This window comes from Bombina bombina, chromosome 6 (genome assembly GCF_027579735.1).
Source record: "Bombina bombina isolate aBomBom1 chromosome 6, aBomBom1.pri, whole genome shotgun sequence".
Classification (NCBI taxonomy): Eukaryota; Metazoa; Chordata; class Amphibia; order Anura; family Bombinatoridae; genus Bombina; species Bombina bombina.
The window spans coordinates 779,439,939-779,465,185 of record NC_069504.1 but is presented as its reverse complement, the minus strand read 5'-3'; the positions used below and the strand labels follow the sequence as shown (position 1 = coordinate 779,465,185).

The 25,247-nt window shown below is 39.6% G+C and overlaps 1 protein-coding gene across 1 annotated transcript in view; it reads right to left on the bottom strand.

The window, feature by feature from the left end:
* Positions 1 to 25,247, bottom strand: part of DDHD2 (DDHD domain containing 2) — a 658,501-nt gene that overhangs the window by 120,463 nt on the left and 512,791 nt on the right. Inside the window, exon 15 of the mRNA XM_053718087.1 lies at positions 22,984 to 23,148. Within this exon, the coding sequence (XP_053574062.1) occupies positions 22,984 to 23,148 (165 nt within the window). The remainder of the gene's footprint in view (positions 1 to 22,983; positions 23,149 to 25,247) is intronic.

Below are 25,247 nucleotides of genomic sequence, written 5' to 3'. Positions count from 1 at the left end.
GAACAGTACATTTGTATCCTTACAGTATCTATATAATTTGAAACCCTGCCAATTCTGACGCTTGTTCACATTGTGTGTCAAAGCCGGAATATATCTAGTGCGTTATTCACTGTTGTTAGCAGTCTCAAATTACTAAGAAAACAGGCTTAATCACCAGAGAACCCCTGTATCTCGGAGTCCCTGTGAATCTCATTTAGCGTTTGAAAAAATGTAAAGCGCTGCCAGTTATACCACTCATTGTGCAGTGTCAATAGCTGAAAATACAGAATCCTCTGCCCTGCTGCTTCATTACAGCCTCTATTCAACTGATAAATAGTTAAAGGAACAGTCTAGTCAAAATTAAACTTTCATGATTCAGATAGGGCATGCAATTTTAAGCAACTTTCCAATTTACTTCTATTATCTAATTTGCTCAATTCTTTAGATATCCTTTGTTGAAGAAATAGCAATGCATATGTGTGAGCCAATCACACAAGGCCTTTATGTGCAGCAACCAATCAGCAGCTACTGAGCATATCTAGATATGCTTTTCAGCAAGTGATATCAAGAGAATGAAGCAAATTAGATAATAGAAGTAAATTAGAAAGTTGTTTAAAATGACATGCTCTTTCTAAATCACGAAAGAAAAAAATTGGGTTTCATGTCCCTTTAAATAACTGTATTAGCCAAATACTTAAAGTATTACTAAGCAATGAGTACTAGTGATTCTATAACGTTATTGTATGCCGTTCGCAGCCATTTGTAACATATTATATTCTATAGTGTAATTGCCGCAAGCTTACAAATGCTATATGGTTTGCTTAATTAAATGCGGTCTCGAGTAAACTTTAGTTATCATAGTATTAGTTCCACCAGTTAAATTTTAAAGGTTCAAGTTTTAACCAATACTTGCTGGCATTATATCTTTAAACTTGAACCTTTAAAATTTAACTGGTGGAACTAATACTATGATAACTAAAGTTTACTCGAGACCGCATTTAATTAAGCAAACCATATAGCATTTGTAAGCTCGAGGCAATTACACTATAGTCTGTTGCATTTAAAAAAAAACTTTGCTTTTATCAGTAAGCCAATTGTCTCCTTTACTCTGTTTGATCTGGCTTGGTGCCAACATTTGTTTAAAGTTTTGATTTTCCTGAAGATTATTTTTGGAGTGGCTCCTATTGTATTTTTCAAAAGGGTGTCCTGTTGTAGGATGGGCCAGTATTTTTTTAGAATTTTTTTGATCTCTGGTGCTACTTGATTGTAGGTGGTAATCATGGTGATATTTTGATTGCCATATGTATCTTTTTCGCTTTTACCTTTTAGGAGTGTATCTCTATTTAGATCTCTTACTTTTTTCTGACAATTTTCCACTAAATATTTGGGATATTTCTTTTGGATGAATTTTTGTTTTAGGGTCTCTGATTCTTTATTGTAATCGCTGATTTTTGAGCAGTTCTTCCTGACCCGTTGGAACTGGCCGCATGGGATATTATTTATCCATGGTCGATGATGGCCACTGTCTGCTCTTAAATATCCGTTGCAATCAGTTTCTTTAGTAAAGAGTTTTGTCATAATGGTTTCATTTTCATGGAAGATTATTAAGTCTAAAAACTCAATACATACAGGGGACACTTTTGAGGTGAATTGGAGATTGAGTGTGTTGTTATTAATGAGTTTGATAAACTCCTGACATTTTTCTTCGTCTCCATTCCAAAAAAAATTCATCCAAAAGATCAATGACTATTTGAGCACACCTGAATTAATAATTATTCCCAAAGGAAGATAGCGGAGATTAATATATAACATAAGTGCTGACAGATCCCTTAGAATATTTGGACATATTCTATATTCTATAGGCCATAGTTGTTGTCTTCAGTTATTAATTTCATTTATCATCAGGCTACTTATGGCATCTTCCATTTGACCAACTTATGTTCCTTTTCCTTAATTGGTTTCCCAGCATCATTCTCACATGTTGCCCATAATAGCAGGCATTTTGATATAGCTGTTAGTTATCTCCCTACAGCATGAATATACAAGGGACCTCGAGATATATGGGACTTCTTTCTAATAAGACTCGTAGGACAAGTCTCTATACTCTATCTTAAGTCACCACTGGTATTTGGGTTGTTTGCCCGATGTGGGCGCATAAGCCAACGTAACAAGTTAAGTCTTATGTGTCATAGTTCACATCAAACCCGTTTTGTTCAATTTGAGATATTATATTGAACTCAGACATTTCCTTTATACCCAATACGCTAACGTGTACTTCACAATGTTTAATTTAATAACCAATCAATCAGGATATATTCTGAGGTTACTTCACACATAAGATTATCAATATTCAGGTCACCGCCCTACCTAAGAATACAGAACCCGTTACCATTGGAAACCGGGACACAGACTCCGCCATTGGCCAATCAGTACACGTTACGCTTTACGTCATATGTAAGCGAGAAGAAACACGCCCACCTGGCTTGTTTAAAAGTTTGCCGGCTTCATGGTACTGCACATCGCCTCTGACGAAGAAGTATTTGAAACTTCGAAACGCGTAAGGATCCCCAGGTGTGGCAGTACTGTTTCTTTTCGCTTACTTTAAGCACAATCCGGCCTTCTTCGTTTTTCACCACTCCCACGCACACTCCACCAGCGGTACCTTACTCGCTATATCAAAGCCGTGCTGTTGTGCTGTAGTCACATACCCGACCTGCTGCAGACGGTCGGATTACTCTCAACACATTAGGTACACTAAGGGGATGCAAGTGGTGACCCACACTTACAGCAGTTAGACACTGTTAGTATTTTTAATATTACCGATACCAAGTACTTTGTGACTATCTGTACTGAATATCAGCAACTTTTGTTCTTTCCTGCAACATCTATTGCCGCAATAATCAGGAGACAAACACTTGTTTTTATTGATACACCTTAAAAATCATATATATAGTGATATATTTTTGGCGTATCGCCACATCAGACTACCTAGCTCCTAAACCCCTTTTTGTAAAGGGTATTGACTCTATGACATGGTTGGATTGAGGAATTGTACTTACCCTAACTGAGTGAGTTCTTCATGCAAATACCCAGAAGTATTCTTTGCCTACATATATTTTGATGTGACAATACTTACCTCATACTTGATTGAGGGTACTACATGTGAGTGTAATTCCTATTTTTATAGTGTAAATACATATATTTTTTAAACAGTACTACGCTATGTATTCTCTTCTTTTTCTCTTCCTCAACACTTCCCACTGAGAAATCTGGGAAGGACTGACTGACAAAAAATACCATACCAACAAGAGGTACCAAGTCTACAATACAAGATCCTGGAAGTTTCCTAAAGGGGAATACCATACACAAGTCTGCATCAAAGTTATTAACCTCAGCAGTGACACGATTTGAACCACAGATCGCCTACCCACCACAATACCTACCTGACCACACATTACCTCATATGATTGAGGTAATTTCTGGTAAGAGGCCACCTATACCCTATTCTTGCTTGGATATACTTCATTTAACATCCACTTGAACTCTAATTGTTTACAATAGACAGTTTAAAGATTTAATTCTCTGTTCTTTTGATAATCCATTTAGTTGCGCAGAAGTACGTATGATTTGTTCTCTTTGTATTCCATTTTTCACAGTGTAAGGGGTACACTGTTATCTTACCTTCTTGCTGCACTAATCCCAACACGAATATTGTTTTTTGGTACTCTAATTAACCAAGGAATACCTGAATAGAAGGGAGCATATACACCCTCCCATATATATATATATATATATATATATTTTTTTTTTAATATATTTTTTTATTGAGGTTGGAAAACAGGTTACGACACACATGCAACATTACAAGAGATATATCAACACAGAGAAAAATCAAAAAGCAAAATCATATCTTATATACTTTCAAGGATATAGTTATAGCCATTGTATCACAGAATTATTATTATCGGTTATTTGTAGAGCGCCAACAGATTCCGCAGCGCTATGAGAAAAATGTAACCATAAAGAATAAATACCTCACATTTTCGAATTTAGTTTTGCTGTAAAACATTCTGCGGATATGCATGACTAATTTTATAACAATGGGGGGGGAGGTGATCAATCAGGTGTGGACGATAATATAGACTAAAAGCTATGGCAATGAAATAATGGGAGTGTTAGCACTTAATGCAGCATTGTCTGTAATAACATGTAAGTTTTTTCAAAAGTCTGAAGATTAAATAGTCAACTTATAAATATTAACATATAGGGAGAGTAGTGTTGTTGATCACAAAAACCTTAAAACCATAAATGTTATCGTTTGGAACATCTAAACTAATAAAATCTACTCTAACTGGCTCTCTAAACTGAGTGGGTTATGGATTGTTAACTCATTAATAAGTGTGACAGATAACATGTATAGCAAGCAACCCTAAGTGATAACAACATAACATTGCATGAACTGCCGGAACATATAAAACTGTGTACCACATAAAACCCATAAGCTTGCCACTTAACAAGTAGCATATAAACATAGCCAGTCCTATAACCATAAAGCAAGCATTCTGCTCTAGAAGTGAGTAAAAGAATAGAGTCCCACGGTAGCTTAATGTCTGTCCACCCTCATAGTTGCATTATCTATTTAGGGGAGCCTTTGGTAGCTTCACACCTCAGTATATCTATCCCACACCGGATGGCCAGAATAAGGAAAGTCTGTCCCCAAGTTCATGAGCTAGTTCCGAGCTGAGTCTCAAGTGCAGTCCAAATGTTTGGTCAGAGGAAAGCAACACTTATCTTTCTTCTCCTGGCGTCTTAGATAAAAAGCATAACCACTGACCGAGATCAGCCCACATGTAGAAACCCTAGATGTTTGGATTTTCAATGACAAAGGCAGGTAAGTAAGGAGAGAGCTGTGCGAGAAAGCACTGGATTCCGGAGCCAAACTATCAACTCCAGGGGACCTGTACTGATCGGGTGGCCAGCCCCCACCGACAGCATCACCACTCTCGCAGCCGCTGTTGGCCGGGCATAGGCAGGCTTCTTCCTGTATTCCGCCGATATTCGCAGGATCCAAGGCTTTGACCGTAATTGTGGTGAAAGTAAGTCTATAAGACTCTAGAAGTTTATTTAGCTCGGCTAGGATCCAATGGGCTTCCACCATCTTAGATGCCGAAAGTTAGGGTGATAGCAAGAAAAGTCTCAGTTTGCATAGGTAAGTGTAGGCTGGTCTGCATAGGGTAACTTCCCCACCACGCTTCAGAAAAGGCCTCCGGCTTTAACTTGAGATAGCTGCATCAGTGCTATATTATGACCTTCGTCAAGTATTAAGCAGAAGTCTGTCACACGTTCTTCAATACTTAGAGGGTGTAAATTGCCTTAAAAAGCATTGTAAATTTTAAAGCGGTAATAGCTGGAGCTTTAAAAATGTGCGGCCACTCTCAAGCGTTGCTGGCTCCGCCCCCCGGGCGTATAGATATATATTTTACCAAAAAAACTAAAAACATCAGATATACATAGAAATATGCATTTAAGAATAAATAGAACATAGTGTTAGTTTTTCCCCCACTTTTCGAGTTCCATTGAAGTCTATGGGGGAATACGTTAATGCTGTTGCAATATTTGAAGTTTGGCTCTTTGCACACGTCAGGATAGAGCTCGTGTGCAAACCTTTTACTTTCAACTTGTAATACGAGCGCAGCCCGACGTGAGCAAAAAGCCTCCACCTAGCGAAGTTAATGCACAAGCCTGAGTGCTAATTTACGTCCCACTCATAATCTAACCTACAGTGTTAAAAGTTTCTTTAGCTTTGCTTTATTCCCTGCAGACATTGTTTTTATCACTTTAGTAACTATTTTATATTTCTTTTATATCTGTCCCTGATCATCCTCAGCAGAAGAGTGGTTAAAAGAAACCGAGGATACACCATGGCAGGGCCAATTACTTCATAGAAACCACAACTTTAGACTTATTTCTTATTCTTATATTTAAACAATTTATATAATTATGTATATCAGACTAATCTTGGGCTGTAAAATTATAAAAAAAAAAAACATAAATTATGCTTAACTGATAATTTTATTTCAATTGTGGGGAGGAGTCCACGGCTTCATTCATTACTTGTGGGAATTAAGAACCTGGCCACCAGGAGGAGGCAAAGACACCACCCCAGCCAAAAGCTTAAATACCTCCCCCACTCCCCTCATCCCCCAGTCATTCTGCCAAGGGAACAACAAACAGTAGGAGAAATATCAGGGCATAGGTGGTGCCAGAAGAACAAAAAAAATAAATTTAGGTCCGCCACCGGAGCAATGGGCTGGAGCCATGGACTCTCCTCCCCACAATGGAAATAAAATGATCAGGTAAGCATAATTTATGTTTTCCATCTAAAGGGGAGGAGAGTCCATGACTTCATTCATTACTTGTGGGAAATAAATACCCAAGCTCTACAGGACACTGAATGAAAAATGGGAGGGCAAAAATGCGGACTCTAATCTGAGGGCACCACACCCTACAAAACCTTTCTCCCAAAAACAGCTTCCGCAGAAGCAATAACGTCAAATTTGTAAAACTTTGTAAAAGTGTGTAAGGAGGACCAGGTAGCTGCCTTACAAATCTGCTCCATAGAAGCCTCATTTTTGAAGGCCCAAGAAGAAGCCACAGCTCTAGTTGAATGAGCCGTAATCTTCTGAGGAGGCTTATGTCCCACTGTCTCATAGGCTAAGCGAATCATGCTCCTCAACCAAAAGGACAAGGAAGTAGAAGAGGCCTTCTGGCCCTTGTGCTTCCTGGAAGAAATCCCAAGCCAGTGCATAGAACAGTCTTGTCAGCATGAAAAACCAAATAAGGCGGCTCACATTGCAAGTCCGCCAGTTCAGAAACTCTGCAAGCTGATGCAATAGCCAACAGGAAGAGAACCTTCCAGGAAAGAATCTTAATATCAATAGAGTGCATAGGTTCAAATGGAACCCTATGCAACACCTTAAGAACCAATTTTAAGCTCCACGGGGGAGAGGACTGTCAGAAAACAGGTGTGATTCTAGACAGAGCCTGAACAAAAGACTGAATATCAGGAAGCTCAGCGAGCCTCTTGTGTAACAAAACAGATAAAGCAGAAATCTGTCCCTCTAAGGAACTAGCGGCAAGCCCCTTCTCCAGTCCATCCAGGAGAAAGGATAAACTCCTGGATACCTTAACCTTGTGCCAAGGATATCCATGCTTCTCGCACCAGGACAAGTAAGTCCTCCACACCTTGTGATAGATGCGACGAGTGACCAGCTTCCTGGCCTGAACCAGAGTATCAATCACTCTTTCAGAAAACCCTCTCTTAGCCAAGACTAGGGGTTCAATCTCCACGCAGTCAGCCTCAGAGAATCTAGATTTTGATGTTGAAAGGGACCCTGTTCCAGCAGATCCCTGTGACAGGGTAACCTCCATGGAGGAGATGACATCTCCACCAGATCCTCAAACCACGTCCTCCGTGGCCACGACGGAGCAATCAGTATAGCCGAAGCTTGCTCCTGCTTATTGCGTGCCACTACACAAGGTAGAAGTTGCAACTGTGAAAAATGTAAGCTAGGTTGAACCCCCAAGGCACCGCTAAGGCATCTACCAGCTATGCCTGGGAATCTCTTGACCTCAACCGTATCTGGGTAGCTTGCAATTGAGTCTGGACGCCATGAGATCTATCCCCGGCATCCCCCATCTGAGACAAATCTCCGCAAACACTTCGGGGTGGAGAGACCATTTACCCGGATGGAAGGATTGTCTGCTGAGAAAATCCGCTTCCCAGTTGTCCACACCCGGAATATGGATTGCTGAGAGCGAGCAGCTGTAGGCCTCTGCCCATTCCAATATCCGAGAAACCTCCCTCATTGCTAGCGAGCTTCTCGTCCCCCCCTGATGGTTGATGTAAGCCACCGAGGTAATGTTGTCGGTCTGGAATCTGATGAAGCTGAACGACCCCAGAAGAGGCCACGCCTTTAGAGCATTGTATATTGCTCGAAGTTCCAGAATATTGATCGGGAGAAGAGACTCCTCCTGGTTCCATTTTCCTTGTGCTATCCTGGCACCCCAAACGGCACCCCAACCTGCCAGACTTGCGTCCGTGGTCACAATCTCCCAGGACGTTCTCAGGAAGGAAGTCCCTTGGGACAGTTGGTCCGGACGGATCCACCAAGAGAGGGAATTCCCTGTCCGAACGTTCAGAGTAATCTGTTGAGATAGGTCTGAATGATCGCCGTTCCACTGTCTCAACATGCACAACTAAGAGGTCTGAGGTGGAACCTGGCAAATGGAATGACGTCTATGCTGGACACCATGAGCCCTATCACCTCCATACACTGAGCCACCGAGGGTCTGGAGGAGGACTGAAGGGCAAGACAGGTGGACGTAATCTTCCTGCGTCGCTGATCTTTGAGAAATATCTTCATGGATATAGAGTCTATTATCGTGCCCAGGAACTCCACCCTGTTGCTGGGAACCAGGAAACTCTTTCCTGAGTTGATCTTCCAACCGTGAGATTGGAGCAAGAGAAGAAGAGCCCTTGAGTGATCCTCTGCAAGACTGAACGGCAGCGCCTGGACTAGGATGTCGTCCAGATAGGGGGCGCCACATTAATGCCTCTGGATCTGGCTATTGCAAGTAGTGCACCCAGAACCTTTGTGAAGACTCTCTGGGCCATCGCCAGACCAAAAGGAAGGGCCACAAACTGGAAGTGATGGTCCAGAAACGCAAATCTCAGGAACCTGAAGTGATCCCTGTGGATTGGTACATGAAGGTAGGCATCCTTCAAGTCTATTGTCGTCATGAAATGTCCCTCTTAAACTAGGGGCAGAATAGATTTGATTGTTTCCATTTTGAAAGATGGAACAGACAGAAACTTGTTTAAACATTTTAGGTCCAGAATCGGGCGAAATGTGCCCTCCTTTTTTGGAACCACAAAAAGGTTTGAATAGTACCTTAGACCCCTTTCTGCTGGGGGTACTGGTACGATCACTCAGAGAGAAGAGAGATCCCTCATGCATGCTATAAAGGTCCTGAACCTCCTGCAACCAAGCTTCTAAGAAGAGAGATAATCTGACCCCTACTTAGTCTGTTGACCGGTCGGGGGCCGTCCCTTCATGCCGATTTTGTCTCAGCGGGCTTCCAAGACTGAGCAGGGGTTCCAAGTTCCAGGTTCCCTTGGACTGATCCGCTTTCGCAGCAGGCTGCTGATGTTGGGCCTTGTCCGCACGAAAGGGGCGAAAAGTAGATCCCTTAGTCTTAGCCTTCTTATCCCGCAGTAGGAAAGCACCCTTGCCTCCCGTGACCGTGGATATGATCGAATCCAATCCTGGACCGAACAGGATCTTTCCCTGGAAAGGGAGGGACAATAGCCTTGACTTAGAGGTCATGTGCGCAGACCACGACTTTAGCCACAGAGCTCTGCGGCCTAAAACGGAAAAACCTGGAACTTTTGCAATCAGGCGAATAATCTGCATATTGACATCACAAATAAAGGAATTAGCGACCTTCAAGGCCTTAATTATTTCCTGTATCTCGTCGATGTAAGTCTCCCTCTCGACCATATCACACAGAGATTCACACCAATATGTTGCAGGTCCGGCAACCCCGACTACGGCCACTGCCGGTTGAAAAACAAACCTGTGTGCTGAAAGATATTTCTCAACATCCTCCTCGAGAGGAATCGTCATCCGCGTCGCGAGCATGGAGATAGCACCATCCACCTTCGGGACAGTCCCCCACAGCTCGAGCTGAGAGTCCGGAACGGGGAACAGTTTCTTAAATGAAGAAGAAGGGGAAAAGGAAGAACCTCATCTCTCCCATTCATTCTTAATAATATTAGCCATCTTAACAGGAACCGGAAAGGTCTGAGGCACCACCCTGTCTTCATATACCTTATCAAGCTTAGGAATCAAAGGTTCCTCCAGTAGTTTTGGTTCCGGAACCTCCAGTGTAGCAAGCACTTGACTCAGCAAAAAGCGCAAATTCTCTTTCCTAAACCTAAAGTCAGGCTCCTCCGCAGCCAGAGGCTTAGATGACACAGATTCCGACCCAGAAGGAACCTCCTCCGAAGAGTCGGAGAAATGCTGGTCAGTGGATAATGCCTCTGATGTATCCATAGGCGTAGACAAACCCTGGGCCGGGCTGCCCTGAAGTGCCCTACGCTTGCACTTAGCAGAATGTGGTAAAGCATTAATGACCTTCGACACCGCCGTTTGCAGTTGGTCCGCAAAATCTGACCGCCAGCGAAGTTCTCCCGTAGGAGTTATGGTTGGGCCCTGGGGCGCTGCATGTGCAATCGGAGATGAATGCAGGGAACGCACCTCACGGGACGGAGAACCCTCAGAGGTGGATGGCTCAGTAGTACTAGAAATCCTCTTTTTTTCTTGATGTCGCAACTTTATCAAGGCATGTGGAACATAGTTGAGCAGGTGGATCTACCAACACCTCCTCACAATAAACACAGGTAACAGACTTAGTTAAAGAGTGAGTACCCTCTAACGCGTCAGAGTCCTGCATAATAAAACGGCACCTTTATAACCTGCAATGGCCGGGGCACTCACCACCTCCTATGACCCGGACTACAGAAACCGCTTCGTCTCCTGCGTCAACAGTCAAGCAGAGGAAGTAGTATAGGCCACAAACGGTCACATGGAATGCCTCGCAGGACCGCCCCTGCACTAGAGGAAAAAACGGGCCAAATCGGCCGCACAAAAATTCCGGGAAATGAACCTGTAAGTTCCACCCATTGCCAGAGCCTCATCTCGCACATAGCGCAGCAATGACACAATAAACAATATTATGTATAAACCCCCCCCTGTTCAATAATCCCCTTTTTCCAGGATATTAACACTTGATTCTATAAAAATAAAAGGAGTCACACTGTGACCCTGTCTTCTGTGTTATCATTATGTAATAAAAAATGAAACAATCTTACCAGAATCTATGCCGTGGAACAGGAACACGGCCCTTCAAGTGTGACAGGGTAGTAGCATCGCTCCTGACAAGGACTTGAGTGCAGAAAGCAGGCAGCTAAACTCGTCAACGCTGATTGCTTGTGGAGCTGTTACTATGAGTCGGGATGGTATCGCAGAAAGACTCTCCCTGCATCTCCGGACTCTAACTTTCACCCAGGCTCTCACTGAGAGACTGACAGGACTACTTAAAACTCCAGTCCCATTCCGAAGAGTACTACCCTCCAAAAGAGACTACTCCGAATCTTCTAACACTTCTCTGCCAACCTCCTGTGACGAAAGGCAAAGAATGACTGGGGGATGAGGGGAGTGGAGGAGGTATTTAAGCCTTTGGCTGGGGTGTCTTTGCCTCCTCCTGGTGGCCAGGTTCTTAATTCCCACAAGTAATGAATGAAGCTGTGGACTCTCCTCCCCTTTAGATGGAAATAATGCATTTAACAAGTGTTTAATGTCACTTTAAATAGTTAATATTTAAGAATAGGTTTCACTTTAAAGGAACATTCCAGCCAAAACTGGAATCCACATGGATGCATTTCAGTTTTGAAAAGAAGCATTTTTGTAATATAAATGTATTAGCAAAAATTCTTCTACTAAAAGCTATAGCTGTTTCAAACGTGTATGTAAGTATGCACCGTGCACCAGCATTTTAAACACAGCACTTGCTCAGAGAGCCTAAGATGCTTGTACCATCATGTAATGACTCAATTTGTTAATAGTTGACAGGATACAAGCACCTCTGGCACTCAGAGCAGCTGCAGTATTTAAAATGCTGGTGCACTGAGAATATCTTGTTATGCTTCACATGCACGTGCAGAGAAAAATGTTAACACTAAAACAGTGATAACTTTTACTAGAAGCATTTTTGCTATTACATGTATATTGCAAAATATGTTTCTATTCAAAGATGAAATTCATCTATGTGCATTTAAATTTTGCCTGGAATGTCCCTTTAAATTCAAATCTGAAACAATTATGAGCCACTGCTTGACTTATGTTTAAATCTCTTTATTATAGATATAACAAGTATAACAAGTATTAGCACATCTTTGGAACAGCCAGTTTGTAATTGGTTTAACAATCAGAACTTCATGCTTGAGATAGTCATGCAATAATAAACAGGGTCCGTATAGTTTACTTTTGGCAACAGTTGTATCTTGTAGCTCTAACATAGACTATAATAGTGTTCAATGGCTACATGCCAGTTAGTCTCTATATCGGGTTAGACCCTGTTTTCCATTAGAGTCCGGGTGGTTCCAGAATGTGAAATCTCTTAAGTCCCATTTTTCATAAAGGTATAACAATAAGGTGTAGAAAAAAGGAAAAAAAAAGAAAAAATAAAAGAAAAAGAAAAATTATAAACATTTTGTAACCTTAATTAACTAAATTTGAATGAAAAAGAAAACCTGCCCTCTCTCCTTCAAGTTTCTCTAGGACTCTTAAAATCCGGTTTAGGTAAAAAAAAAAAAACAAGAAAAAAAAGAAAACAAGAACAAAATGGTTACCAAGAGTCTCCCCCCCCCACCTCCTCAGATCAGCAATTATATCTCCTCTCCTCTATATATCTAGAAGACAGGAATAAGTAACTAAATCTCAGTGGTTAGTGTCCTATTCAGTGTCCAGTAAAACCAAACCTTCTCAAATTGTGCCTGTGTATCCATTACCTGTGAGGCAGATTCATACATGCGGTAGGTTAGGGAAATTCTATTATAAACTTCCTCCCAAGGAGGCGCTGAAGTCTTCCAATATTTTGCAATACAGGTTCTGGTAACCGTGCAAATGATTCTAATAAATGTATTTAACTGTTTGTTGAATTGTGGTAGAGGTACATGTAACAGGGCTTGAATCGGGGTCAGCTGAATATTTTCCTCTAGGACGGAGCTAAGTAGACTTGATATTTTATTCCAGATTACTTGTATTGTCTCGCATTCCCACCACATATGACGATATGAGCCTATTTCCCCGCAACCCCTGTAGCAAAACCTACTTTGATTAAGTGACATATGGGCAGTCTTAACCGGGGTCAAGTACCATCTGAACATGGTCTTGAATGTGTTCTCTCTCATATCTGCGCTTAATAAACCCTTACAAGCTGAATTGAACATATCATCCCACCATTTTTTATCTTTGTCTATATTTAAGTCTCTCTCCCAGTGTAGGAGTATCGTAGGTTTAAGTGAGTTACTGGTTGTTTGGATCTGAATGTACAGTTTGGAGATGGCCCCTTTTGGTCTATGTTTGGATTTAAGTAGGCACTCTAGTGCGGTGGAAGTGCCAGGCTGTCGATCTCTAGTGTAGTCTTGGATTGCGGAGTTGACTTGCAGGTATTGGAACCATTGTAGTTTAATTGGGTCTAATTGAGCCTGAATCTGATTAAATGTCTTGACTGTCCTACCGTCCATCCAGTCTGCAACCCTGTAAAGGCCTTTGTTAGCCCATTTGTCTAAAGTATAATGTAGGTCTCTGGGAAGTAAGTATCTAATTGGGTAGACTAGCGTTTGGTTGGGTAAAAGGTTTTGTCTTTTTGTCCAAAAGGACCACATGTGAGTAGTGTGCTTTGTGATTTGTAGGCCTGGTTTGTCAGTAAGGTCTTTCACAGTGTGCCTGTTCCATAGTGTATCATCGGGATAGGTGGAGTCTCTAAGTTCAGCTTCTAGGTTAGGCCATATGACCCCTTCAAATCTTCCCCCTAATATTGTCGACTGGGCTAACCTTGCTGCTCTGTAATAATCTATTATGTTAGGGGCTCCCATTCCTCCCAACTCACGGTGTTTTGTGATGAGCGCAGTTGCTATTCGCGCCGTTTTGTTCCCTCTAATGAAGGCCACTAGTTCCCTTTGTATCTTTTTCAGGTCAGTTATTGGTACCTTTATCGGGAGGGTCCTAAATAAGTATAGTATCCTGGGCAAGACTGACATTTTAATTGATGCCAATCTGCCCAGCCACGAGAAAGTGTATGTCTTCCATTTGTGTAAGTTTTTCCTGATTTCTTTGTATATAGGTTCATAATTATATTTATACAGTTGGTTAATCTGAGGTGTTAGGTGTATTCCCAGGTATTTAATTGAATGAGTAGCCCATTTGATTTCAAAGTTAATTTCTATGACTTTCTTGGTGTGCTGTGGGAGTCCTAAAGACAGTGCTTCGCATTTATCGAGGTTAATTTTGTACCCTGAAATTTGGGAAAATTGATCCAAGAGTCTGTATAGGTTGGGAATTGATATAAGAGGTTTGGATATTGTTAGAAGGATATCATCGGCAAAGAGTGACAACTTATATTCCTGATCTTTGATTTTCACGCCTGTAATGTCAGTTGCTAGTCTAATTTTTGCCGCCAGAGGCTCTATACATATTGCAAAAAGGAGAGGGGAAAGTGGGCACCCCTGTCTCGTGCCATTTAGAATGGGAAAAGTCTTGGATTTGTAACCTGAGATGGACACTTGGGCAGAGGGGTTTGAATAAATTGCATCTAAAGCTTTAACAAAGGCTCCCCCGAATCCCATCCGACGCAATACCGCCGACATATATCTCCAGTCCACTCTATCGAATGCCTTCTCCGCATCCGCCACTGCTTGACTTAAAGGGACAGTAAGCAATATATTAAACTGCAATATATATAATACATAGCAGAACATAGATCAGCTATATCCTCAAGAAAGAGTTGAAAAAAAAAAACATTGTGATTATTTTTTGTGCACCCTTGTGACTGCATATTTAACTTATTAGCCATCATTTTCTGTAAATGGAACCATGATGATTTAGGAACCATCATACTATTGTCAGTCTAGTTCACTGGTTTTCTGCCCTCAGGTCTCCTTAACAGGCAACATTTTTCAGTATATTTGAACTGGAGCACAGGACAAATAATCAGCTGATTAGTAAACATTATTGTTAAACTGCTTTCACCCAAGGTAATCCTGAAAATCTGTCCTGTTAGAGAGTCTTGAGGGAAAAGTTTGAAAACCAGTGGTATAGTTAAAGGACCATTAAACTTGACATTTTAACAACGTATAAAATGTTTTATTATTGCAAGTGAAACATTTTTGCAATATAAATTCATTATTTATTTTGCAGCCTGTTGCTGTAAAATACATCTAAAAATTGTGCATGTTTGACTTTCTCCCAGGGAGACTTGGGTTAATACTTTTAGACAATTTATGTGAGCTTTTGTTTACTTTTCCCTGTCTCTCTAAGCTTTTATGGTATCACATATTTTTAAAAGATGAATAATCAGTTTTGCATCAACATTCATGATAGGAAAATCATTCTTTGCAATAGTAACTAAGTGCTAAACCATCTTAAGTGAATACAAGAGTGCAGGCTACACCAGTCTGCCCATGTGCAAACAGACGGCTAGATTCCGAGTTTTGCATTAGAGGCTATGCGGTGCTAATGAGCAGTTTTCTCTCACCGCTCACTTACCTGCAGCGCTGGTATTACGGGTTTTTACAAACCCGGCGTTAAAAGGCAAGAAGTGAGCGTTGAGCAAAATTTTGCTCTTTACCGCACTCCAATACCAGCGCTGCTTAAGTCAGCGGTGAGCTGGCCGTACGTGCTTGTGCACGATTTCCCCATAGGAATTAACAGGGAGAGCCGTCTTAGAAAAAGTCCAACACCTGCAAAAAAGCAGCGTAAAACTCAGTAACGCAGCCCCATTGATTCCTATGGGAAATAAAATTTATGTCTACACCTAACACCCTAACATGAACCCCGAGTCTAAACACCCCTAATCTTACACTTATTAACCCCTAATCTGCTGCCCCCAACATCGCCGACACCTGCATTATATTTATTAAGCCCTAATCTGCCGCTCCAAACACCGCCGCCACCTACATTATACTTATGAACCCCTAATCTGCTGCCCCCAACATTGCCGACACCTACATTATATTTATTAACCACTAATCTGCTGCCCCTAACATTGCCGCAACCTAACTACACTTATTAACCCCTAATCTGCCGCCCCTAACGCCACCGCCACTATAATAAACATATTAACCCCTAAACTGCCGCACTCCCGCCTCGCAAACATTAGTTAAATATTATTAAGATAATCATTATCAAAAAGGGAGATACTACAACAACCGCAATTAGATTGTTATAATGCATAGACAGGGATTACAGCACATATTTTTTTTATATAATTTTTAATTAGCTTTGTAAAATTCTAAAGCTCCGCTAAAATAGCGGTGTGTGTAGAAATATACTCATTCCCCACATTCACATATGCTACCCAGCGTTAAAGTTGAATAGAAGGTTACCACTAAATTAAAGAACACATGAATCGATGAGTCAAGAAGCGTGATTGGACCAATGCACAAGCACAGATTTGGCTGTGCAGTTTTATTGTAGTTCACACAGAATGAAACCAGAAGAGCAAACAGGTATCGACTGTTTAAATTGACAACACCTCCACTAGAGGGTGGTTACGTGTAAGCGTAAAATCCGCCACCATAGTGATCATTGAGGATCTATGTCAAAACAACACATGTATATAGATAAACAAATAGAGAATTTATACAACCAATATTTTAAGATAAAAAATGTAATGCTTAAGTCATGTGCACTATACCTAAATTTGGCCAAATTGTGCAGGAAACATCCTCAAAATTATTTCTGATAGAGGACAGTATAGTCTGTAGGGGGCTAGAAAAAACAACACCTGTAACAGCGGGCACCACCAACTGAATGAGAGGTATCAGGTGTCATGTTATCACATATCAGGATCTATGTTTCTTAACCCCAGTGTATACAGACTAACTGTTGAAAACTTAATAGCATTAAGCAGTATACAATATACATGTACTAGTTGAACAGTATTTCCAAAGACCAATAGAGGTTATGGGGATAGTATATAGCAACTCCAGTATTCAGCGGGCACCACCAAATATAAAGGTATCCGGTGTCATGAATAATATTGATTCTGGATCTATGTTAAAACTATCCCAAAATAACTCTTTTTCGGTCTGTTACAGTTGTATAGAAAATGGAAATGAATTACAGCGCATTACAACTCATTTAATACATGACAGTATCTGAATAGCATAAACAAACGTGTACACAGGAAGTGGTCACCCTTTTCAGGGCTTAGGCATGTCCCATAACTAGGAACTGTGTATACAGATGGTGCATTTAGAACACCTTCGGATGTCCAGATAAATGAGCTGAAAAATCAGATGGTAAACGCTCAGTTAATTATACAACCGTGTCTTTGCTTTCTGTAAAAGAACTTCCAAATGGTTTCCGTGTGTAGACAGATTTCAATTCAAACATGCTACATTCTAGCACAGCGTAGACGCCACAGCGATCTGTCCTTCGTGCATGTCCGTCTCCACTTCTTACGTCACTGCCGACGTACGTTTCACCCCCCACGTGACAACCAGAGAGCACAGGGGTTTCCTCAGGGCAAAAGCGGATGCTGGTTTCCATTGCAGCCGCAATATATACCTCCTTCTTTAAGCTTATAGGAGGATACCTGTAGCAGTAGTAGCCAATAATAAGCATTTTCTGAGCCGCAGCCCATTTATATAGATAAAAGCGGATACGGTGAATATATATACACAGTGAAAAATAATAAGTTATGTAAAGCAACTCCAAAGAACCAACATTTAAGGAAAAAAGGATTATGTATAGATGTATGCGGAAAGGAAAAATAAGAATAAATATAAGAATAGAAGAGAAAGACCTACTTTTCCATGGTTCTTAAGAGGATTATTGCAGTGTATGCTAAAATAAAACCTTTTTCGTCCATGTTTTTAAGCTACATCAAATTAAAGGCTTTACATGCATACTGTTGATCCCTCGATTCATGTGTTTAAGGAATTTCTACATAGTATAAAAGTAAAGATAAATATGTTTGTTGATTCCTAAATACAAGGTGAAAATATATTAAATTATGTTCAATATAACTAAGAGTAATCATATTGAACAAACCTGCATTCCTTTAAATAGCAGATATTGTAAGTCATTCTAAGGTGAAGAGTCAGATTGAAGAGAAACCCTAATTTGTATATATTGCATACTAAATTTATAGGGATTTTAAAGTCAATGTGGTCATTTTATTTGAGGAATGCAGCAAATTCAAATTTTTCATTTAACCCTTTGGGCATAAGGGTCTGTAGCTTATAGATCCATTCTGTTTCCCTTCTAAGTAGTATAGTATCAATGTCTCCTCCTCTACCAAGAAGGGAACAGTGTTCAATGCCTGTTACTCTTAGGTCCTGGGGATTGCATTTATGGTGTTTCATGAAGTGGAGAGCCACTCCACTTCTGATTTCATCATCTTCTGCTGCTTTAATGTCGTCTCTGTGCTCAGAGACCCTATCTTTCAGCATTCGTCTTGTTTTTCCCACATAGAAAGTCGGGCAGCAACAGGAAAGTAAATAAATTACATTTTCTGTCTTGCAATTTATAAATTGTTTTATAGGATAGATAGTGGAATCAGTAGCGAATGTTTTTGTGCGCACAATAAATTTACAGAACACACAATGTCCACATTTGAAACATCCTTTTATTTTTCTTTGTTCTTCTAGCCAATTTTTCTCACTAGGACTTTTAATAAAATGACTCCTAACTAATTTATCCTTGAGATTTGGAGCCCTCCTGGGTACCAGAGAGGGTTTTTCCCCAACAATTTTTATAATTGACTCATCAGCTCTAAGGAACTGCCATTTTTCATCCAGGATAGTACGGATTTTGTCCCAATGGCAGTTGAATTGGGTTACAAAGCGCACTTTTTGCTCTTCAGTTTTCTGAGTTGGATTATAGAGGAGTGTATCTCTGTCTGTTCTCCTAGCTCTATTGCGAGCATATCTTAGGTTTCGTTTGGAGTACCCTCTATTTTCAAATCTATTGGACATTTCAACAGCATGTGCATCGAATTTATTAAGGCTCGAACAGTTGCGCCTCAGGCGTAGAAACTGTCCCACGGGGATACCCCTTATAAGGGATTTTGGATGGTGGCTAGATGCCTCTAAAATATTATTAGTGGCAGTAGCCTTTCGAAAAATTTCCGTAGCCAAAATTTTTCCTTCTTTCTTGATTCTTACATCTAGGAAGGTAAGTTCACTAGTGTCAAAATCAAAGGTTAAGAGGATATTGTAGTTATTATTATTAAGTACTTTTACAAAGTCCTTCAGAGATTTTTCCGTCCCCCTCCAAAGGAGGAAGACATCGTCCACATACCGTAACCAGATGAGAACATGTTCGTCAATCCAGTTTTGCAATTCGTTAAATACTGTTTTTGTTTCCCATAGACCCAAATGGAGGCAAGCATATGATGGGGCACACGTTGCCCCCATCGCTGTGCCCCTCATTTGTCTATAGAACTTTTTATCAAACGTAAATACGTTATTTTTTAACACAAACTCTAAAAGAGTTAGTACAAATTTGGTATGTTTTTGAAAAGTTGGACCTCTGCTTTCTAGAAAGAATCTCGCCGCTCTCAAACCCACATCATGTGGGATAGAAGAGTAGAGACCTTCCACATCCAAAGAAACCAGAAGTGTGTCTTGTTCTACTTCTAAACCGTCCAGTTTCCTAAGGAGGTCACTGGTGTCCTTAACGTAAGAGGTAAGGGTCAGTAGAAAAGGTTTTAAGTATTGATCAACGTAGTTTCCCAGGTTCTCAGTGATACTCCCAATACCTGAGATAATGGGTCTTCCAGGTGGCTCTTGTAAGTTTTTGTGTAATTTGGGAATACAATAAAAGACTGGAACTCTGGGAAACTTCGTGTAAAGATATCCCCATTCACTTTTATTTATTATGCCACTTTTTCTGGCATCGTTTAAGAGATGTAGCAGGTTAGCTTGTATTGAGTCTAAGGGATTGTTTTGTAGGCATTGGTATTGCTCCTTATTTCTCAATTGTTTGTTGACCTCTTTCATGTAGAGGGACTCCTCCATTATGACCAGATTACCCCCTTTATCGGCCTGTTTTATGACAATTCCTGATTTGTTCATCAGGTCTGACAAGGCTTGTCTCTCATTAAAGTTGAGGTTATTTTTACCTATGCCATGATAGGGTATTTTTTCTATTTCCCTTTCTACTTCCTTAACAAAAAGATGTACGGCAGGGACTAACATTAGAGGGGGCATATAGTCAGATTTTCTTTTTAGACCAGAGTCAATTTTGACTGCAGTACCAATAGTACTTGTCTGGTGTCCTTCTTGAATATCAGAGAAGGGCATTGAATCAGATGTTTCATTGGAGTCAAGTAGATGTACAAGATCAGAGATAGCAGTAGCATCATCTTTATCTAAAGTACCTTCTGTACTATTAGTTTGTTTCCCTTTCATTATGGAGGACAGGACTACCTTACGGGCAAAGAGGTGGAGATCTTTAATCACAGTGAATTTGTCCAGTGAGTTTGTTGGACAGAACGTTAGGCCCTTTTTAAGTAAACTTATATGGGCATTGTTTAGAGGAAAAGTTGACAGGTTGACTATTTGTAGTTCATCACTACCTTTTTTGGGGGGATCACTCAAAAGTCCTCCCTGTAGTCCCGACGTGTTCTCATCTTCGGTCCTGCCCCTCTCCTCCAATTCCTCCCCCTTCTCTGGGGTCTGCCCCGTTCTCTTGACATCTCCAGAGAGCTTTGATTTTTGTCTGTGTCTTTTCCTCCCTCCCCGTTTCCTTTCTTTTTTACCTGTCCTTTGGCCCCTTCGTTTTTTGATGACTTATTTTCACCTTCGGCATCAGAACAGTCAGTGCCGGAGTCATAAGAATTTTTATTCAGGTAATAAGTATATACCTGGTTCTTCTTATAGTCATCTTGGTCCCTGCTCAATTTCCTACATTTTCTTTGTTTAATTTCTTGTTGTAATTTAGAAACCAGCTCTTTTGTTTCATCGTTTAGTTTTGAGAATTTTGAATCCCCCTCAAAGGAATTGACAATCCTTAGGGCTTCATCTATCTCAATTTTAATCTTTTCAAGTTTCTTAATATCTTTATTAACCATTCGTTGCATGAGGTCAAGAGAACAGTCTGATAGTCTCTCATTCCAATCCTCCATAAAGTTCTCCCCATCCTCATCATCACCCCTCATGTGCATTCCTGGATCTAAATGTAACCGTAGTCCCCTAGGAACAATTTTCTGTTTTATATAGTTTTCAAGACTATATTTCTCAGCCCTCATTCTTATTTGTTTAGTCAATAAATTTTTGTATTTCTTGAAAGCTCCATATATATTCGATATATCATCTCCATCACTACTAATATTATGCTCAAGGGATTCACCTAGTTCAGCCTCCCATTGTTCGTCTGAGACTACAAAAGCCATCCTTCAATTCAATCTGCCAGTTCTCCTTAAGAAGAATAACTCAATTACTTAGAATAACACAAAAAACCACCTTATATAAATCAACTTAGTAACCAATTAGACAACCAAACCCTGAGAAGCACAAATGTCTGCGAGAGAGCGAGAAATACTCGGCACACAGATGATTGTTGTATCAGTGAGAATATTTTCTACTGAGAAAGATACAACTTAATTAGTCTTTTTAACATAAAAACACAAACAGTGTTTAATTCAATAGTTAGAAAGTAGAGAACAGGCCTCACCTAATAGAAAGTCATAAAGGTATCCACCAGATTGACTTTATTTACTTACAGAGAAAGGGTAGGGAAAGGGAGGCTAGTAGAGCCAGATTAATAATTCTTTACCTAGGACTGTATGGCAACGCCCAGGTGCAAACAAAACCTTATATGAAGGAAAAAATAATAACCAATGTGCAGACCCTTTAAATATTTAGATAATCATTATCAAAAAGGGAGATACTACAACAACCGCAATTAGATTGTTATAATGCATAGACAGGGATTACAGCACATATTTTTTTTATATAATTTTTAATTAAATATTATTAACCCCTAATCTGCCGTCTGACATCGCTGCCACCTACCTACATTTATTAACCCCTAATCTGCCGCCCCCAACGTCGCCGTCACTATATTAAATGTATTAACCCCTAAACCTAAGTTTAACCCTAACACCCCCTAACTTAAATATAATTACAATAAATCTAACTAAAAATTACTATCATTAACTAAATTATTCCTATTTAAAACTAAATACTTACCTATAAAATAAACCCTAAACTAGCTACAATATAACTAATAGTTACATTGTAGCTATCTTAGGGTTTATTTTTATTTTACAGGCAAGTTTGTATTTATTTTAACTAGGTAGAATAGTTGTTAAATAGTTATTAACTATTTAATAACTACCTAGCTAAAATAAATACAAAAGTACCTGTAAAATAAAACCTAACCTAAGTTACAATAACACCTAACACTACACTATAATTAAATAAATTTACTAAATTAACAATTAAATAAATTAAATTAGCTACAAAACCCCCCCCACTAAATTACAGAAAATAATAAACAAATTACAAGATATTTAAACTAATTACACCTAATCTAATAGCCCTATCAAAATAAAATAAAGCCCCCCAAAATAAAAAAACACTAGCCTAAACCAAACTATCAATAGCCCTTAAAAGGGCCTTTTGCGGGGCATCGCCCCAAAGTAATCAGCTCTTTTACCTGTAAAAAAAATTACAAACAACCCCCCTAACAGTAAAACCACCCACAGAACCAACCCCCCAAATAAAATACTATTTAAAAAACCTAAGCTCCCCATTGCCCTGAAAAGGGCATTTGGATGGGCATTGCCCTTAAAAGGGCAGTTAGCTCTTTTGCAGCCCAAACCCTAATCTAAAAAAATAAACCCACCCAATACACCCTTAAAAAACAGTAGTCTGCTATACCGAGGGATAGCCAGTCAGTGATGTAAATAGACACCCATATGGTTAAAAACTAATATTTACAGAAATCTTTAAATATTTATTTTGCTTGGTTTTACTGTAATTTAACTATGAAAATTGTAGTGCCCTCCCCATACACACACAGATAGTGAGGCTGAGAGCATTCCATGGAATCCTGACACTTCTAGATATGATTTTTTTTTATAAACAATACTGATACTGATATTGTATTGTGTAACATATCAAGCTTGTGAGATACTACTTACCAGCTTCTTTCTCTATATTTAGAGGAAGTTCGGCACATGAAGGCGCAGCAGCCTCTGCAGTGGGAGGAGGTAGAGATGGAAAAGAAGGGCGGGTAAAGGTTTGCCATGCTGTCCGGAAAGATCCTAGGATATCTGTGCCCATACGTGATAGGCCTTCCTTCAGTTCTGTAGAATTGAAAGAACCAGGTTTCTTTTCTTTATTTTCAAATAAGGTATATCAAGGGTAGCATCAAATATGTCATCAATGTTGAATAAAACATCCTAAGAACTAGAGGGCCTGTCTGACACTGTTATATATATCTTTAATAACCAATGATTTAGAAAATAAGTAATTAGTTTGACATAATATATTTCTAATACATCCTTACGGTTTGTCACGTGTTCTTGTTTTAAAAAATTCTAGTTTTAAAAGACTATTAAACTTGGAATTTCAACAACAAGTAAAATGTCTCATTATTGAAAGTGAAACATTATTGCAATATGCATTATTTATTTTTCTTCATTTTGCTGTAAAATACATCTGAATATTGAACTTGTTCCACTTTTTCCCAGGGAGGCTTGGATTAATATTTTAACAAATTTATCTGTAAGCTTTTGTTTACCTTTCTCACCTTCTTTTACTCATTTGCACTTTTAAGGTGAATTATCAGTTTTGCATCAACAATGATATACAAGGTAGTTTAGGTGTGAATATTATTGTGTATATATAAATATATATTTATATTTTGCTATTAGATAGAGTTTAGAATAGAATATATGTCTGTTTATTTAAATATATGTTAAATAAAATAAATTATTACTAAGTAGACATGTGCAGCCGCGAAAAATTCGTTTCGGATCGATTCGGACCGATTCGAATTTCAGTTCGGATCGATTCGAATTCGGAAGAAATCGAATGAATTCGTTTCGGATTCATTCGGATTTTTTCGGATTCGAAAAAATTTGGTTTGAATTCGTTTCGGTTCGATTTGGTTCGAATCGATTCAGATTTTCGGAAATTCGGTCACTGTAAAGTGGGATGTGCTGTGTATTACACTAGTATACTAGTGTAATACACAGCCATCCGAATCCATCAAATAAATTTGAATCGATTCGGATTTATTCTGTAGATTCGAAACTACCGCAATTCGGAAATTCGAATCGATCCGAATCTCCGGATTCGAACAAATTTGTCCGAATTTCGATTCGGGCCAAACCGAATCGCACATGTCTATTACTAAGTAACTAAGCTGAATCAGTCCTAAACCACCTTAAGGGAATGGAAGAGAACAGGCTACACCACTCTCTTTCCTTAACTGCACATGTGCAGAGTTTGTGCTATATATTTGTATTAGTTTGTGATTGCTTAAAAAGGTTCCTTTGTTCTTAGGGGCAAGGAAATCAGTGAAAAGGAAACAATAAAATAATGTGATCATTTAGCAAAATAAAGCTGCTTTTTTCATTGCAAAATTCTACTCAGATATGAGGTACATTACCATGCAGCTTACAATTTGTGTTTAATGTCCCTTTAAATATCATTCCCCTCTAGTGTCTTCTCCACTAAGGATGTCAGAATTACTGGTCTATAGTTTGTCACTCTGGCTCCCTTTTTGAACAATGGCACCATATTAGAATTATGTCAGCTTTGTGGTACCATGCCTGAAGAAATTACATTTTCAAAAATTAATAGTGTTTGACTATTACAGAAATTAGCTTAAAATTCTTAGATATAGTCAATCTGGATGTGGAATTTTATTTACTTTGACATTATCCAGTTTCTTCCTTTTACTATCTAGATTCAACCAAATTATTTGTAAGGACTAGGCACCAGCATAATGTTGTATTCAGCATTCCAGATCTTTGAAAAACAGAATTTATGTTTACCTGATAAATTACTTTCTCCAACGGTGTGTCCGGTCCACGGCGTCATCCTTACTTGTGGGATATTCTCTTCCCCAACAGGAAATGGCAAAGAGCCCAGCAAAGCTGGTCACATGATCCCTCCTAGGCTCCGCCTTCCCCAGTCATTCGACCGACGTAAAGGAGGAATATTTGCATAGGAGAAACCATATGATACCGTGGTGACTGTAGTTAAAGAAAATAAATTATCAGACCTGATTAAAAAACCAGGGCGGGCCGTGGACCGGACACACCGTTGGAGAAAGTAATTTATCAGGTAAACATAAATTCTGTTTTCTCCAACATAGGTGTGTCCGGTCCACGGCGTCATCCTTACTTGTGGGAACCAATACCAAAGCTTTAGGACACGGATGAAGGGAGGGAGC